Source organism: Buteo buteo, chromosome 6 (assembly GCF_964188355.1).
Source record: "Buteo buteo chromosome 6, bButBut1.hap1.1, whole genome shotgun sequence".
Lineage (NCBI taxonomy): Eukaryota > Metazoa > Chordata > Aves > Accipitriformes > Accipitridae > Buteo > Buteo buteo.
In genome coordinates, this window is record NC_134176.1 from 16,308,004 (window position 1) to 16,325,962 (window position 17,959).

Below are 17,959 nucleotides of genomic sequence, written 5' to 3' on the forward strand. Positions count from 1 at the left end.
AGAAGCTTGCAAATTCCTACCCATGCCCACTAATGTAAAGCATCTCTGCTGTGGGCTTGTCTTCTCTAAGTGCTCCTTTTATACCATAATCATCAATTTGCCTTATAGATTTTCTGGCAAGTGTTTGAAAAAAGGATATTCATTTTGAGTCTTTCCCGATAGTTGATCTTCAAGTGTTTTTTCACTTAACCTGCCAGATTTCGTAACCTTTTCTATTCTATTTTCCTCATCTGGACATAACCATAACTTTTTGAAGTCTGACATCTTGTTTTCTTCAACCTACGATTTAACCACGCTAATTTTCATTTTCTCTTTCCCAAACTTCTGTTAATAAGTAGCATGCAATGGCCTTATACGGCTAATACTGTAAGTTTCAATAGCCTCTACCATTCTCCTCTAAGGACTTAATATTTTTAATGTCTTTTGTGTTCATTTTTATATAATGCTCTTTCCTATGGTTGACTATAGCTGCAAAAGTTATTTTGACTTTTGCTTCTTCCATAGGAAGGTTGGCTAATTGCACTATGGTCACTTATACAGAATGGCTCTTCAAATATTAACTTTTCAGTGAGACTCTGTATATTTACCTGAACCAAAACAAAGGTTGCATCTTCTTGTGAGCTCCCTAACACACTGTTCCACGCAACACTCTTTGACACAACCAAAAATATTGGGCTCTTATATTTGGTCCTTACGTAACATTTGCTCAATCTACATGATCATGTCTCCTATTATATTGTAGTAGTTGACTCTCACTATCAGTGTACAGTTCAACAGTATCAGCAAGCCTATTTCTAGACTTGGAAAAACAAGAGATCTTCCTACAAACTGAAGTGAAAAACATCTTAAAAACTTTGAGTATCTAATTACAGTACTGTGAATCCCCTAACAGCTCACCAGAACTTTCTTAGGTAAAATATCTACCTAAGTTAATGATAATACTGCAAAAGTTAGTTCTGCAAAATCAGGTCCAACTAGTGTATTTTGTTCAAAGGACACAAGTCTTGGAGGATTTCAAAATAATTTTCTATATCATTTACTACACAAGATAATTCAGGAAGACCTAGGAACTTCTACTTCAGTACAATGTATAGCTTTTAAAACCTTAAAAAATCTCTTACCTTTATTAATTCTTGAAGAGTGTGCATAGATACATCTACTGCAAGTATATAGTGAGACCTTGGCCTGTGGTCTGCTATATTTTGTAACACTCTGAAACAGCAAGTACAGCCAGGGCCAGTAGTTAAGAGAAGTATACTGGGCTTTCATTGTTAAATGCATTTCAGAAACAGTACAAAGAGTTTATAAAATCTTTCAGAACTTTTCAGAGCATGAGATTTTCATATATATTTTCCTTAATAAAGAAACACAGCTAGATATTTTCTTTGGAAAGGAGTTCAAAGGATAAAAAGCAACATCTGTAGAAGATATTAACTTAGTCTGCTGTAGAGTCCATGATCCATTTCCAGTTCTGTGCCAGTTAACTGGTATCACTGTCTAGATTGAACATTGCTAGTCTTTTCGTAAAAGTATAGCACCAGTGCAACACTCACATAAGGTTTCCAGAAGGCACATCTAGTACTAAAGAAGTGGAAGTCTCTGTTTGACTCAGTAAGAAGGGCCAAAGAGTGCTCTTAAACCCACCCACCCCAACTTAAAAGCCTCAGTACTCTCTAGTAGATTTGGATTTGTTATCTAGCTGGGTATCAATTATTGTCCATGTGATTTTTTTTTAATTTTTTTTTACTTACGCTGCTAAATCAAGAACATGAATGGTTGGAATAAAATTGTTTCCATCTCCAAAAACAGGTATTGTAGGAGTCTCACTAAGCCAACCTATCTGAAAACACAAATAGAGAATGAAGTAAGGAGGAGAAGGTTACTTTTAACCAGAGCTTAAAAAAGGAGCATTTGTTTACTAGGCAAATCTATATATTCAGGATTTAAAGTTCAGTTTCTTGAATGATTAATGGAACTGCAGTAAGGGAAACAATTTTTGAGAAAAACTGACTGGCAGCCTACCAAAACCAAGAAACTTTTTTTTTTTTTTAACTAATATTCTTTGATCTCGACAAATGTTATTTTGTATCCCAAATAAAAGAAATGCTTGGAAAAAAAGAGAACATAATGTTGAGAAAAAAGACATTTTTCCTGATTCCATTGATATGACAGACATATTCTCACTGTAAAGTACATACAGAGATACTGTTCAAAAAATATGGAGAAAACTAAAAAACATAAAGAGCCAAAAAAGTAGAAAACACTTCCACTGTAGCTAAAACATTTCAAAGGGATCAAATAATCAGTTTTGTTCACAATAGCATTAAGTTTATGATACCAAAGCTACTAAAAATGCACTCAATTCCAGTGCAATTTGCCCCTAGAAATTAAATGAACCTTCAAAAATAGTTGGATGTCTACCTTAAAAAAGTAGTGCAAGACTCCTTCCCCAGCTCCATATTGATGTCCTGACGCAACAACATAAGTTGAAAATTTATGTTTGTTCTGTGAAGTAAAATCAACAAGAAAGTTTTTATAAAAATACAGTACTGCAAGTGGGATACTGGCTTACCCTGAAACTTGAGTGAGTACTTGTGTACTAAATATACAAAGTCTGTAAATTGTGTCACTTAAAATTTATAGCTAGATCAATTGTTGCATATCCTGTAGTTTCATAAGTCATATTGCTAGCATTTCCTTCAAAAAAAACATTGCTCAATCAGAATTGACCTGTCCACATTTGAACTGAAATTCTAAAAATATATAAAATTTTTAAGAGTTAAAAAAATTGGAAGTTATGTAAATCAATAGTGTGAACAGGATAACTCATGTTTCTACTTCCTATTTCCAAGAAAAATAACTCTGAAATTCATTGAAACTATTTTTTTAGCTAAAGGAGTGGGAAATGCTGGATTAATGATTTTACAATTGCTTTACTTTCATTTTGACATACAATTTAAAAAAAAAATAAATCTGTGAACTAAGTGTTTTACTAACCACACATCATGATCAACCCATATATTTTTCGCTGACCATTATTGCATAATAGCATACATTTGCCTGTCCTGGCTGCCTGTTTATGTATAATGTTACTATTTGGATCAGCATTGAGGATGGTTGTACAGAGAAAATAAAGATGTCTAAATCATCTTAAGGGGAAAAACTTTCAAGAAAATCATTTAAATTAGGACTAGACACTTTGAAATTTTTAAGGTGAAACAAAATTATTAAATAATTCTCATGTTGTAAAGATCCTAGATGTTATATATCTCTGTAACAGTCTGTAAAAGAACGTGCATTTATCAGCAAAGAGAATAAATGCCCAGATTTGGGATTTACTTTTTTTGTGAAAAAATGCATCTTTTGTTATTATCTTTATAACATTTCAGAAACTTAAAACTAAGAACACTGTTAGACAATCTTTGATTCTATAAGCAAAGCCTCCTATAAAGAGATGGCAACTACCTGTGCATGTGTTTTTATCTATCTACTTACAAAATAATATTTTGTAATAAAAACTATCTCAACTCAGTTGAATGCAACAGCTTGTTAGTAATCACGAGAAACATTAAAATTAGAAGACATTACAGATAGTGTAAGAGCTCCCACACTTAGTTTGCTTGGGTAGTATCATGATAGAAACTGTACCCTAAGAGCAGCAGCTCCCAGGATTGTTCTGGACAGACTGCAAACATGCCCCGGAAGAAGACATGCTGTAATTTCCATCTCCCAGCAGGAAAAACCTGCCTCTTGTGAAAGCACAGGAGGTGCTATTTCTCATCTCCCTTAAGAATAATGTAACACATAAGATTATCTTCCATTTACCTTGCAGTAGCTTCTGCAGTAGCCACTTGTGGAGACAAACCACAGTTTGCCACCAAGAGCTATACTTCACTGAAATACAAACCTCTAAAATAGGTTCAAGTCCTCTAAAATACCTATTTAGTGTCGCAAGTCACACATATGAGAAGGTACTACTTGAGATGACTTGGATATACTTAACTTAAAAAATAAGGTAATTATTAGGCAAGCTCCAGTGACACACAGCATGTTTAGTCACGGGTAAAGACCTTCAAGTTCCCGTGTAATATTCATTAAAGCCACTAGATGTCACATTCTAGCTATTATAATCAGTTCTAGGCTTTGGCTGGTTTACGTTTGTTTGTTTGTTTGTTTGTTTTATGCTAATAAAATGCTTGACATGGGAAACAGGTCTAAATTAATGGATTCAGGAACTGTGATGCCACTGAGAACAGAGCTGGGAGATGAAGAGATCTTCTGTCTGTGGTAGGCAGAGGTTTCTCCAAGGATTCTGAATTTGGCAGGACCCCAGAGTCAGTGACTTCTCAGAAACTCTATGCAGTCCAAATGCCCTGCTACAAAGGTAAAGGTAAAAAATTGCTAGTGGTAAAAAGCAAAGACTTCTAGCTCACAACTCTTGCTGAATTTTAAGCAAAATATAGGTGGGAGAGACACTTACTTAGAGGGGTGAAATCTTCCTTTAAGCAACAACAGCCATTAAATCGTACTCTGAACAGATACCAAGGCTAAGAAACCCTTCTATTCTTGGTGCAAGTTCTCTACATGACTGACATGGCTGCTGAATCCTAGTATCTCCTGCTGAACTCTTTGCAGGGACTGGTAACACTGTCATTTCTTTCACAGATGGCATATTCCCCAGATGCCATTGAATTTAAAAATTAGTAAGAACTGTAATCAGAAGTCTCCAGCCATCGCAGGAAGCTAATGTTGATCTGCTGGGAAGAACAGATGCTTTGGAGCCTTCCTGTTCCAAAGTGCTGACAGAAACTAAACAGGGGCAATGATACCCATTGATGCTGCCCCTGGAGTTCTGGAGGAAAAGGGCTCCTTTTGAAAGGCCTACAAGAGGTATATATTGAAAATATTCAAGTTGCTTTATTGTGAACTGCTACATACTGTTCCACTGTCTTCTCAACAGAGACATTCAGCCTGGCAAACATTTAGAAGCTAATTATATTAATACCTTTGTTATGTAGTCACTCAGTGGTTTGGACTAGTCAGAAAAACTGAGTCAATAGTTCATCTGGGTGTTACTTGTGGCAGAAGTTATTGCAAGGTTTGGTGGACGCTGTTTACAATCTTCATGTTTCTAACTACATCACAAGTCTGAAAGTTATTCCATAGTCTTATAAACCCATGTTAGCACAGTAAAAGTAAGAAAAATTTGCCACTGATTTTTCAAGCCGTAAACCAAATTTTACTGGCATTCTGTAATATTAAACCCATGTTAGAACAGAATATAATTTCTAGTTCTATTTTCTCAACAGGGCATCAGACAACATGTGTATACTCAAATCTGAGTAAAGGTTTTTTCCCCCTCTATAATTAGCCTGATAAATTTCTGCAGTGGACACTAAATTATATTTATTATGGGAGACTGCTAATGCACAAACAGAATGACCAAATGACACCTTCATCATACAGTGTATTTCATTGTCTTCCAGTTCTCTTTCCCAACCTCCACAGTACTTCATCGCTAATGACAATAGTTTCAAATTTCCTGAGTCATGAAACACAATCTGAGCCACTATTGATATTTATTTAATAATAGCTCTTAATCACAAAGAGAGGCATGGTCTATTCTCTAGTAAGATTAATAGTCTAATCAGGTTGGAACAAACAAAGCTGAAGGAAGTGATCTTAAAAAAACATATAAAGTGATAATATATATTCTAGTTATTCTGGGTCAGGTCTATGGCCATGATTTTAAAGTGAATTATAGGGTGCAATAAAAGTCAACAAGCTCTCTGCTTCAAGAGCACAAACTATCCAGGAATGAGACAGGTGTGGCCAGAACATCTTCCAAGTATTTAAACGAGACATAATATTAACATAGCTTGCTATTATTTAAAGATGCTGCTTTTCTTTAAAACTACACTAATATCCCTTTCCTCTACATTCTTTTATCCTCAAGTCTTTCCCTATGCAGGCCCCAGCTTTACTTCTCTCTAAATAACATATTGTTTCATTGTCTGTATCAAATGAGATAAGCATGATTTACTCACAGCGTAAGAAAAAGACAGAATTTGGGATTTGTATTATGCAGACACGTTTCAAAAGACAGTCTTCTCTATATTTGATATTTTATTAATAATTGATGTTATCCATATTTATCAAGAGAACAAAATACTCTTAAAATTTATTCAAATTGTTGGTAATTTCCATGACTAAGATAATGCTCTAAGTAAGAAGACCAAACAACCTATTGTTATAAAAAAGTTCTTTACATACAGTTTTCCCAAGTTTGAGAATGAGTTTTTCAGCATTTATGTGTGCCATAAAGTTAGGATGAGATTTTCTTCTGCGATAATCTTCATCAGTAAAAGGAATCTCGGGATCTTCCTATGAAGAAAGAAATGTGACTGTTATACGTGTTTTAAAACAGAACAATTTTTAAAGGCCTACATGGTTAAAATAAGTTCTTAAAAAGTATTTTTAAAATCTGGTTTAACTTTGTTTTTCATTTGAAATTCTTAACATTTCTGATTCTGATACTTGAGGTTCAACATTTTGAAAATGTCAATAGTTCAATTTCAATTTTCACAGAAAAATATTTTAAACTACTTTTTATATTTTTAAAAAAATTAATTTTTGCTATATATAGCATTACACAAGCTTGAAAAACACTATTTCTGTAACACTAAATTTCAGAATTGCAATAGCATACTACAGAGCATCCCACATGGTTCCTGGTATCTATATCTATATATAGATATATAGAGATATATCTATATATAAAGCTGTATCTATTTATCTGTCTATACACTGATTTAAATATGTATTTCATTAAATATGTAGTAAATATGGGATTTTTTTAATACTGAAGGACAGTGCCTATTGTGGTTAGCATAGGTCTTGCCTCTTGTGCAAACAGTCCCTAATGTCTGCTTGCATTATTGTAGCCCAGTGCCTAAACTTTTCTGTCCAGTGGAATAAATTTAACAGTTTTGGCAGTAAGCAGTGGTTCAGGGTGAAAGGATCATGAGAAAAACCACACTTGCTGACACTAACTTTATTAGCTATTGTTGAAGTGCATACTGACATACTTTAACTGAATGTAATGAATATTTTCCATTAAATGGAAATATTCAGTTAAAAAAATATTAGTATTTTCATATTACTTACAGGGTCAGGGGGTTTGCTTTTTGCCCAGCTCATTATTGTTGAAAGGAGAATGAATAACTTTGGTGTTGCAAAATGCTCTATTTCCATATGTAAGGCTGTTAAATGAAAGCAAATGACTTAATTTATTGTAAATTGTATTACTCAAACTGTGTTTTTGCTTTTATATAAAGGTCCTGTACAGACATTTACACCATAATGTGACATGCATTTTTAAGCAAATACTTCTTATTTGGGTTGGTATAAAATAAAGATAATAAGTCAGAAAAGAAAACAAATAGACAAACAGTGGTAATAAAGAATAAAATTATTTGGAATCAACATAATGTCCATAGGGCTACATATCATGGGGGGGGGGGGGGGAAAGAAACACTCTATACTAGGAAATGATTCATCTTTATTGATTGCTGAGATACTGAAAGAAAATAACTGTGGGTTTTTTCATGATTGAAACAGTAAATCTACAGAATTCAAGTAAAGCTTTCTTATTTTAGTTTAGAGCAAAATATTAAATGTGGGTTATGTAACTTATGATGTTATCCAAGTATTTATACTGTAAACAGGAAAGCATAATTTAGTTTAACTATCATATAAAGAAAAATATTGCACTGTCACCATAAAAAGATTGCAGATGCCTATTAGTATTTGTATGTAACAATCAGGAGGAAGTTTCAGAAAGACTGTTAGCAGTATTTTTTATTGGACTTTAAAAAAAATAAATTAAAATTACGTAAAATACTGAAACATTCTTTGAATATCACAGGAGCAAATTTTCTACCCACCTCCCAATGCAAATAGATAAGACGATGGTTGGTAGTTATTTAGGGAAATAACTGGCTACACAGATATGTCATTTAATGTGTTGGACCATTCCATGACAGCTTCTCTACCTTATGAATGCTTGAGTGTATTCCATGGTTCCTTGCTAATTAATTGAACAATTCATGCAGCATTTGTCCATCAAGGAACACAGTTTTATATTACAGTAAACTATAAATAGCTGATAATTTCATTATACATTTATGGTAAATTTTGATGGCTGTATAGCAACCATTTTTGTGTTCAGTTGATAGCTATACTAACCAGAAGCAGCCCATGTTGCTTCCTCAATTTGATTTGCATCCTCAGTGATATTATATAAAATGATCTCACACTCAAGCAAGTGACTTAAGAGCTCTTTTCGAGAAGAGACCTGGGGAAAAAAAATATTTAGAATGTGTCATTTAAAAGAAAAAAAAAATTAAAAAAATCCAAAATTCCTTTACTTTTCATGTTTAACTTAGTGATAGAATGTAGTTTTCTAACACTAGGATGTTACAATAATTCATAAGACGGATATCAAACTTTATATGTCAGATACAAGTAAAGTGATAAAATGTAAATTAAATGCTGAAACTTCTAATTTACTGTACACATTAATATAGTTCAAAAAGATGTACACTTTTTAGTGGTATTTTAGGATTCATCTTTTCAGTGCAATTGTGAATATAAAAAAAATTTCTATGACTTTTATAGGTATTTTAAACAAGGATCAGTTGGCAGAATGGGGAAGACATAAAAAACGTCCATTTCCTTGCAAAATAGCATGCTATCATTTTTGTTAAATGCAGATTGTCTGCATCACTTGAGCAAGTCCAACAAACACTTTGGGCAAGAGCAGTGATTAGAGATTAAATACTGCCAGCCGTAATTTTCTGATTGAACAGCTCAGCTGTATAGATGTTTAAATCAAAATTTTCAAATGTTTGAAGAGATTCTGGATAATCAATTTGAGACAGAGGCAATTTTAATTTCAGAAAACATATCTTTATACAAAGATGTAGTTATTCAGAACAATTAGTTGCTAGTGAAAGCTGTGATTTCAGTGAACAGTTAAGAAGGGGGACCCTAACTTTAGTTCCAGCACCACTACCTTTAAAATGGTGATGAAAGACACAGATATTTGAGGTGTGTCTTTTGAGGGAAAAAAGAAAGCAGACCTGTGGATCATCAGGATAGATGATGTCCTTGTCCATAACTAACTTTTTAAAAATCTATTTTGAGTCTGAGTTCCTTCCTTTTACTATTTGCTGTATCAGACCTAGCAGGGAGTAGACAACAGTGTGCAGGAAGCAGAAGGAATAAAATATATGTACACAGCTTCCAGCAGCAACAAAAGACCATTTTATTCATGCGGGTCATTTTACATGACTTGCAAGGTTTCTAGTGTTGTCTAATGGCAATCTGAAATAAGACTCTTACTTACTGCATATATTTCCTCTGCAAAATGTGGTTTAGCACTCTCTGCTTCAGAAAGGGTACCCACTATTTGGTGGACTCCCTCTTTCGGCCTACTAGAAACTTCATCAGCTGGATTATTTTCATCTTCCTCCTCCTCTTCTTCTTCTATGCTTTCAAGCGATGCCCCAACAACACATCTGGATAAATACTGCAACATACAAGATGCACATTTGTATGCAAATATATATTGAACCCTACACAGCTTCTCATGATCTTGGGAAGACACCAACACTGCCTGACTCGCCCTGATCCGGTTGTAGGTTAACGTAGCTCAGAACACAGCTTCCCGTTGAAGAGGAAAAAGTTAGGGACTCCTCAACCCCAGCTGTAATGTTTTGTCTTGACTTGTGCCCTACGCCTCAAAGTCGAAGGTGTTGGTGAGTCCCCAGAAGCCTCTTCTCTGCAACCTGGCTCCTCTCAGGCAGGCGTTACCTCTCTCCACAGTGACCAGGCATTGCCTGCGGTCTCCCGACCTGCTTTACCCACACCTCCTGCTCCTAACTCTCATTTTTTCTCCTTCTTATCTTAACCCCTTCTCGCCCCCAGTCCCTCTCCCCAGCAGCTATTTTAGCTGACCCCGGCTCCCCGGCCGGCTTCCCGCCCGTCCGACCTCCCTGGAGGCCAGACGCCGCTCCCTGCCGCGCTACCGGCCGGGGGCCAGGCGGGCGCTCCCCGCGACGGGCTGCGGCAGGCGGGAGGGCGGCGGCGCCTCAGACGGCGACCGCGGAGGAAGAAGCCGCGGCCGCCAGCAGCTGCGGGCCGCCCCCGGCGGTCACCTCGCCGATGCTGCGGCCGCAGTAAGAGTCGAGGTGGTTGAGGAAGACCCGCCGGCCCCGCGCCGGCCCCGCCGCCATCGCCACAGCCTGCGCCGGGGACGCGGCCCGTTGCTGCGCGACCAGCGGCGGCTGCGCAGTGGGCGCGGCGGGCGGGGCCGGGCGGTGCGGCCTGACGGCCGGCCGCGGAGCCGTCCCGGGCAGCTCCTCTGGTGAGGACCATCGCCGGTATAAACAGGCATTTAGTATGTACGTATACCCTTTTTTAATACCTAATTCAATCCGTCTGTAGGTAGACAGATCTGTACTGTCTGACGTCTAGACGCCGAACAGGGCAAAACGTACGTAGTACCGCTGAGACAAAACTAGCTTTAATTGGGTTATTAGACATCCTTTCAGACAGCAGGCAGGCTTTGCGGCTTTTTAGGCAATTCATAGATTAACAGCTACATTAGGCCAAGCAGCACTTATTCAGGGGTTCGGATAATGAAAACAACTGACAGCTGAAGGAGACCTACGGAAATTCTCTGTTGTCGGTGCGTCAGAGAAGCTCCCTCCATGCAGGCAGCAGTGCCCAAGCGTAGGGACTGGAGAGCGTTTTCTTCATACTCAATAGCCCAGACAGAGTGGAATGACATAGCTTTCCCATTTTTCAGTTAACACTGCAGTATGTTCTTAAGAAACAACAGAAGTTTCTTCTGGTAACACCTACAAAACACCTGTTTTGAAAGTATTTCTCAGCTTAGGTTTATAAATAAGCACATAAAATGACAAAGTATTTTAAAGATGTCTAAGAAAAACAAAATCTTGGCAACGTAACATTTAGTTTGGCATTTTTCCACTTGTATTTCTAACGCTTCCTTTCCAAGTCCCTCTTTACAATCACCTACTTTGTTTTTTCATGACAAAGTTTCAGCAGATACGAATTTGCAGCCAGAGGTTTTCAAATACTTGTTAACTATTTGATATTTAAGATTTTTTTATGGGTATGATGAGTTTGGTTGTTCACTCCCCCCTTTCCACCAGTTTGCCACCCCCCCCCCCCAAGAAAACTACAACACACCAATGCATTTCTTTAATGCTTTAGTCGTTGAAATTGAACAAGTAAATTAGTTGCAAGGAAAAATATTCAAATATAAATTCGGTAAAGTACATTCTCCTCACAGAGGACTAACCGCGTGCCACAGACCTGTGTGCAAAAGAGAGCCTATGAACAATTTTTAGAGCACGGAAGCATACCCTAGGGCAGAGGATTAATAGTGGAAGTTTCAACCCCAGAAGATAATAAACACAAAATTAAGCTCTGGAAAACAGAAGCACTAACTACAGTTGTCTTGTCAGTCATAGTTGTACATCACTACCCCAAAGCTATTACAAAAGCTCTACTAGGCTTCTCCAATTAATATGACTAATCCTTAGCAGGCAGAAGTCAATATAGCTCTACCAAAGTCACCGGAATCTGTGACTTTGTGAGAACTGATGTACCCCTAAATGTGGCTCCAAAAAAGCTACAGCATGTACTTGTCACAAAAGCATGGCAGAATAATGGCAAGATTATTTAAATAAAGATGCACAAATACTGAATAATACAAGAATACAAAAAGTATGAACGTCACAGAACGTTAGTTCAACAGTACTGGTATTTCTAACCAACTGTAATTTTTAAAAAGTCTACCATTCAGTACATACTTGAAAAGTTACAGCAGAACAATAGATTTATAAAGAGATTTGTACCAGTTTTTAATTAGAAAATACAAGTTATATCTTCCAGTTTGTATTAGTCTTAGCAAATTTCATACAGCCTTTAGTTTCAAACCAATACAATGCAGTTAACATTACAGTGCTTGCTTAGTATTCATTAGGAGAGGACGCTGTACAATTGAGGGAGAAAACGTGAAAAACAGGAGTACCAAAGTACTGTATTATAGAAAGTAAAGGCTGAAGCAAAAATACTCTTGGGTATATCCTGTACATCATGTAAACACGCATTCAGAGTAGTAAACAGGCTAAAATGTCTTCCAAGCCTCCCAAACAGTTACAATATAGCATACATATACATATATATATATAGCATATATAACATCATCTTTAGGAAATGTAGCCCATTATATCCTAATTCTGTGCTTAACTCATTTGCGATTCAGACAATACATTCATATATTAGCAGTACATCTCATGTATTATTTGGAGTTTGCTGGTTGCCATAGACAAGGACAGATCAAATAATACTGAGCCTTGCTTTTAACTCAGATACTGTGACTATATAAGCAATGGTCAACTGTTCAAGAAACATCTTTCTTCTTACCAAAGCTGAGAATTTTCAGATTTATGTATAGCAAATCAAGCTGAAATTCTGTTCTTTGCAGAACAGTAGTTTTCCAATTATTTTTCATTAATTGGGTAAAGCAAGTAGTTAGCTTCTATTTTAAAAAGGAGACACGAAAATTATCAGTAAGCACACACAAAAACAGATTACTACTTGTATATATAACATTCAGTCTCTATATACTTTTTTAGAGTTTTGGATAACAACACTTTGAAAAGAGACCAAATCTTCTGAACGTTGTAAGAAGCAACTTACTTGCTCATCTACAACAAAAAATAAAGTGAAATAAGAAACTTTTTTGTTATTTATCCAAGTGGCTTCTAATAGCATTCTGATATATGCAAATCCACTGTAGCAAAATGTTATACAGTAGTAGTAGCATGAATTAGATATTAGTGGAAGAAATTAAGCTTAAGATGTTTGTGATTATGTTTTTAAGAAAGATCTCCGTGCCTCATACTAAGAATTCCTTCTAGCATTAAACCTTCCTCACATCTGGGTAAATCACGACTGACTATCTTTCTTCAAAGCTTCTAGTCTTTGTAGTAATGCATTTCCAAACACCTCTCGATATGCAGGGCTGAGAGAGTCCAATAAGGAGTAGACAGTTTCGTGGTATGGAGTTTGCAACCCGTCATCAGTCTGATCAAAATCATAAGCTACTACCTGCAACAAAGAAATCACTGGTTAAATTTCTGTGGTTAGAATCACCTTGCAATGGGAAACAGATATCACAACATTTAACTTTGCCAGCCAGGGTAATACAGTGAGAACAAAAGATACTGGATTTAAATCGCAATCTGTGCTTTCTACTACGGGGCTTAGTGGTAATACAGTATTTAGTTTCAAATACCTTTTGTCCAAAACTCAGAATATTAGTAAAATCTATCATTATGACCTTTGAAAAGAAGTCTTACATCTACATGTTTGCACAAAAAATACAGATGTTGCAAAAAGGAGTTGTATACATGCTGTATTACTGACTAATCTGGGTACCCAAGAAACCCAAAGGCTGACATGCCTGCAACAAATTGCTGCTTCAATCTTCATGATTTTGTCTCAAATAAATGCCTGTTTTTTCATCAACTTCCCCTCTTGCTTTGTTGGAAGTATAACTAGTTAAAGTTCCACTTTCTAGGTGAAAACATGTAGAACGGGCTTTTATAAAAGTACAAGAGGAATATGTATGCTGTTTTGGTGTCACTGAAGTATTTTTCTAGGCACCTTTTGAACATGATCATTGTTCAAAACAAAGAGGCTTAAGAAATTATAAACAAATTAGTTTACCCTGAGTCCTGCTTCGGTGAGCTCCAGGCAGTATCTGTTCCTTTCCCTGGTTTCCACATTGATATATGCCACATCCTCTGCACAGGGAAGGGTTTTGGAGACAAACATGTTGCTGACAGCAAACAGAACATCATTCACAACAGCTTCGGCTTCTAGTCTCATGTCTTTCACATCTGTTCCTTCGAAGTCTCTATAATCAGAATCCCCTTCAAATCCCGTATTATTGGACAACTCCATAGGATTGCAGTCAGTCTCCATTCTGCATACGGAAACATTTATTTTAGATTTGTCATACCACTACACTCAATATATATTAACACCATAAAACCAGAGTTATATCTTAAGCAGACATATTTAACATTGACCAAAAAAAAGGAAAATATGAGACCCAGTGACTTCCATAACTCATGAAATGACAGTCCAGAGAACTCAAAACCAAGGTGTGAGAACAACTGCTTAAGAAGGTTACATTAGCACATAGAAGCAGAATCTGTATCGCTGAAGTTGCTTCTTATGCAAGTAACTCGCATTCTGTTGTATAAGACTGTTATGATTCAGCAGTCATTAATTCTGCACTTTGCTGATCCAGAATGCAGTAGGAAGACAAGTCATGTCTGGAAAAACTGAAATCAATAGCTGTAGAAAATAAAAACCTATTGTTGGTGAGTTTAAGAAAGACTTTGAAAAGTCTGTGGGCTAAATGGGTTATCAGAGACTATAGAGACATATTAACAGCAGCTTTTTGTTTACACTCACTGAAGAACAATTCTCTTGTTTAGCTTTAGCGTTTACGCACAATTGTCAACACATTTCAGAGACACATATAGCTGGCCTTTGTAAGCAACCGTTACCAAACCGGGACAGGCTCTGTGGGTGTTACCACAGCGGCTCCAGCGTTTGCTTCTCAGATACCAGTATCGCCACGAAGCCTCGGCTAACTTACATCCACAGGGAACCCCCCCGAAGGCCAGCTGGGAAAGCCCCTTGGGACGCTGCCCCGAGTGCTCTGGTAGCCGAGCACCGCTGCCAGGACGGAACAAGGGCTGGCAGTAACCGACCTGCAACACGCAAGGCATTCGCTCCGTTAAGATTCATCCCTTCCTGACAAATCCCACCTCGGACCTACACACAAATTCCAAAGGAGCTGAAAGCAACGAGGGAGCTGGCTACCGAGCGGCGCAGCCTCCCACCCGCAGCCAGTCACTCCGGTTTACTGACAGCGAAGCAGCCACGGGTCACACCGGCGCCTCCGCCCCGAGCAGCGCGGCAGGAGCCGGGCGCCATTCCCCCACCCCACCCCCGGCAGCGCCGCGCCCCGGGGGCCGCCCCGGGAGCCCACCTACCAGCCCCGGCGGCGGGCCTCCCGACCCCGAGCGGCTCCGGACACAAGGGCGCCTGCCGCTCCGCCCTGCCGGCGGAGAGCGACCCGCCTTGCTGCCTCCCCCGGGGCCGTTCACTAGAGAGGCGGCCCCCACCGCCACCGGCTGCGCCAGGGCTCCCGGCCCCCGCCGCCTCGCCCCGGCGCCGCCCGCCAGCGGAGGCCCCTCCGGCGCGACACCGCCCCCTCACGCACCTCCCGCCGCCGCTTCCGCCCCCGCGTCCTCCGCTTCGCGACGCCACTTCCGCGCGAACGTCACGGTGCCGGTGACGGCGTTCGGCCGCGGGGGGGGGCTGCGCGGGGAGGAAGGAGACAAACAGCCCGGATCGGCCCGGCCGCCCTCGCCGGCGGCGGACAGCTGACGCGGGGCGGCGGGGGGCGGTCTGCCCGCCTGCCGGGCACCGGCCCCGCACCCCGCTCCGCGCACCGTTCTGCTGCCCAGCGCGGCTGCGGCGGTCCCCCTGCGCGCTCGCGGGTCGCCGAGAAGATGGCGGCGACGGTGTCCGAGTGAGGATGGAGCTACCTGTCAGCGCCTCTTCGCCCTGAGGGGAGGCAGTGCCGCCCCGCCGGCGGTGTGAGGGGCGGCGGGGGCGCCTGCTTGGCAGCGGGAAGCCCCTGCGGTAGCCCGCGCTGAGGGGCGAGGCTGGGCCCGGCGGCTCCCGCTCAGCTCCCTCTCTCCGCCCGCCGGAGGGGCCAGCCCCGGACCCGTCCCGCCGCCCGACCCCGACCCCGTCCCGCCGCGCGGCCCCCGGCGCGCAGCCGCCATGCCGTGGCCTTTCTCGGAGTCCATCAAGAAGAGGGCCTGCAGGTACCTGCTGCAGAGGTACCTGGGCCACTTCTTGCAGGAGAAGCTCAGCCTGGAGCAGCTCAGCCTGGATCTCTACCAGGGCACCGGCTCCTTGACGCAGGTCCCTCTGGATAAGTGGGTAAGAGATGCCGGCGCTTCACCCCCTCGGCTCCTGCTGCGTCTGAGCGACCAGCTGATTCCCTGCCCCCGGCTGCCACCCACTTTATTTTCAGTACCCAGCCTCCTTTGTGTAAAAAGTTACAGCCATAATTAGCATTTCATCCAGGGAACTCTGATATGTTAATACTTTAAAAAAAAAAAAAAAGGAAATCTGGGTATTCATTATGCATATGTTTTTCTAGCCACACTTTGGTTTTGTTATTTTTAATTATGATAAAGGAAACAAAAACCTAAAAGGTGGCAATAGCTCCTGTCACACTTTGAACCAACTGAAGCTTTTTTTCTGACGTGGCATGTCTGTATTTATATATACGTATGTGTGTTTCTATACGCACACACAGGTATGCATACTTCCAGCCTGCTGTAGTAATCCAAAGGTCTGTGTCCGTGTTGGTAATATTTCATAAAGTTTCTTGGGTTAATTACCAATGTTACTGAATTCTACCTGCCAGTCAAGTGACTGTCAAGAGGAGCCTTAAGCACTGCTGTGCGTCAGTCATTGACTTCCAGGGTAGCACAGATGATGAACTAGGTACACCGGCTTATTGCTTTACAACGTACTTTCAAAACACATTTTACGATACTGTGTTCTGGTATTAGGCTGTGCTCGGTACTTTTTAAAATACTTGGGAATGTGTGATGTTTTCAAATAATGCTTTTCCAGTTGTTTGTGTGAAAATATGTTTGAAAGTGGCAGGAGACAGACATTTGTGGAAATGCTCAATATTACCAGTGTTTTAGTGTGGGTTTTTTTGTTGTTTGCTTGTTTGTTTTCTTCTTTTCTTTCGGGCTGTGTCTGCAGCTTGTTTTTTGTGGCAGGCAGTAAGGCTGTCTCGCTTTAATTGAATTATGCCCTCTAGTGGGTATCGCCGCACTCTTCACTAGTCAAAGGGACATTATTTAAAACGTAAATACTTTGGAAGAGCAGCAGTTATGGACCAGTACTAAACGAACAGTTAATTATGTATACACAGTGATTAAATGTATATACAATAATGCTTAGGTTATCTTCCCCATTTGTAGATCAGCGTTTTTCACTTGTAAACAATGGTATGTTTGGGGTTCTCTGCACGTGACTCTCATGTATGACAGATTGCAAAAACAGATGTCACGGAAGTACTACAGCTCTTTTTTTCCCCCTAGTCATTGTAAGCTTGTTCTCTATGAATCACCAGGATGACTGTATTTTTACATACTATCTTATCCATTTTTGTGGATATTTCTGTTCATTTTAATATTGTAGCTATTTCAGCCAACGTTGTAGTGTTTATAGATTATATACAGGAATACCTGGGGCTATTAGTGTAACTACTTTGACTCTTGGGACCTCGGCTGTTCAGAAAAATCAAAATGTTACCCATGATGTTTGTGGTTGAATTTTAATATACACGGACTAGTACTTTTGCCACTAGTATTACTGTGATTTCCAGCTGGAGACTTTCAGTCAATAATGTGGGAACAAGTCCTGATGTGAAGGCTGCTTCAGTTTTAAAATTTCACTTGGAAAGCTCTAATTGTTGCTTACTAGGAACAGCTGGCTTGTTTATGAAGTAATTTAGCTAAAGAATACTAGGATTTTTTTTCTTTTAGATAGTAAATTTCTATTTCAAAATAATAAGGAATGTACTAAAATACACTTGCCTTTATTGCCATGTACATTGGTAGCAAAAAGACATCTGAGTCAGATTTATTCAAAATACGGTAACTAGCTTAATTCCTGCTATAGCAAATTATTTTGTAAAGGTTCAAGTAATTTAAATGAATCTGTGATATTTTCAAATATA

General features: G+C 39.4%; 3 protein-coding genes across 8 annotated transcripts in view; 1 reads left to right on the forward strand and 2 right to left on the reverse strand.

Moving 5' to 3' along the window:
* The window catches only part of AK7 (adenylate kinase 7), a 32,563-nt gene extending 22,241 nt beyond the window's left edge, over positions 1–10,322 (reverse strand). The window contains exons 1-8 of the mRNA XM_075031002.1: positions 10,221–10,322; positions 9,410–9,592; positions 8,248–8,356; positions 7,168–7,262; positions 6,274–6,384; positions 2,422–2,505; positions 1,752–1,840; positions 1,122–1,212 (exon numbers count right to left, since the gene is read on the reverse strand). Coding sequence (XP_074887103.1) covers positions 1,122–1,212; positions 1,752–1,840; positions 2,422–2,505; positions 6,274–6,384; positions 7,168–7,262; positions 8,248–8,356; positions 9,410–9,592; positions 10,221–10,298 — 840 coding nt within the window. The 5' untranslated portion in view covers positions 10,299–10,322. The remainder of the gene's footprint in view (positions 1–1,121; positions 1,213–1,751; positions 1,841–2,421; positions 2,506–6,273; positions 6,385–7,167; positions 7,263–8,247; positions 8,357–9,409; positions 9,593–10,220) is intronic.
* Positions 10,323–11,287: 965 nt separating this feature from the next.
* Positions 11,288–15,837, reverse strand: GSKIP (GSK3B interacting protein). Of its 2 annotated transcripts, none has more exons than XM_075029889.1 (3): positions 15,404–15,837; positions 13,831–14,089; positions 11,288–13,209 (listed from the first exon to the last, which is right to left on the reverse strand). In XM_075029889.1, the coding sequence occupies exons 2-3, from the start codon at positions 14,086–14,088 to the stop codon at positions 13,048–13,050; spliced, it is 420 nt and encodes a 139-aa protein (XP_074885990.1). In that variant the 5' UTR covers position 14,089; positions 15,404–15,837; the 3' UTR covers positions 11,288–13,047. The 2 variants fall into 2 exon arrangements, with proteins under 2 accessions (XP_074885990.1, XP_074885991.1); XM_075029890.1 differs by lacking the exon at positions 15,404–15,837 and adding an exon at positions 15,174–15,397.
* ATG2B (autophagy related 2B) overlaps positions 15,837–17,959 on the forward strand; it is a 49,546-nt gene continuing 47,423 nt past the window's right edge. For all 5 annotated transcript variants that reach the window (XR_012650678.1, XM_075029880.1, XM_075029883.1 and 2 more), the window contains exon 1: positions 15,837–16,134. Coding sequence is in view for 4 of the 5 variants with exons in the window: in XM_075029880.1 (XP_074885981.1) it covers positions 15,973–16,134 (162 nt within the window). In the remaining variant the exon portion in view is untranslated. The remainder of the gene's footprint in view (positions 16,135–17,959) is intronic.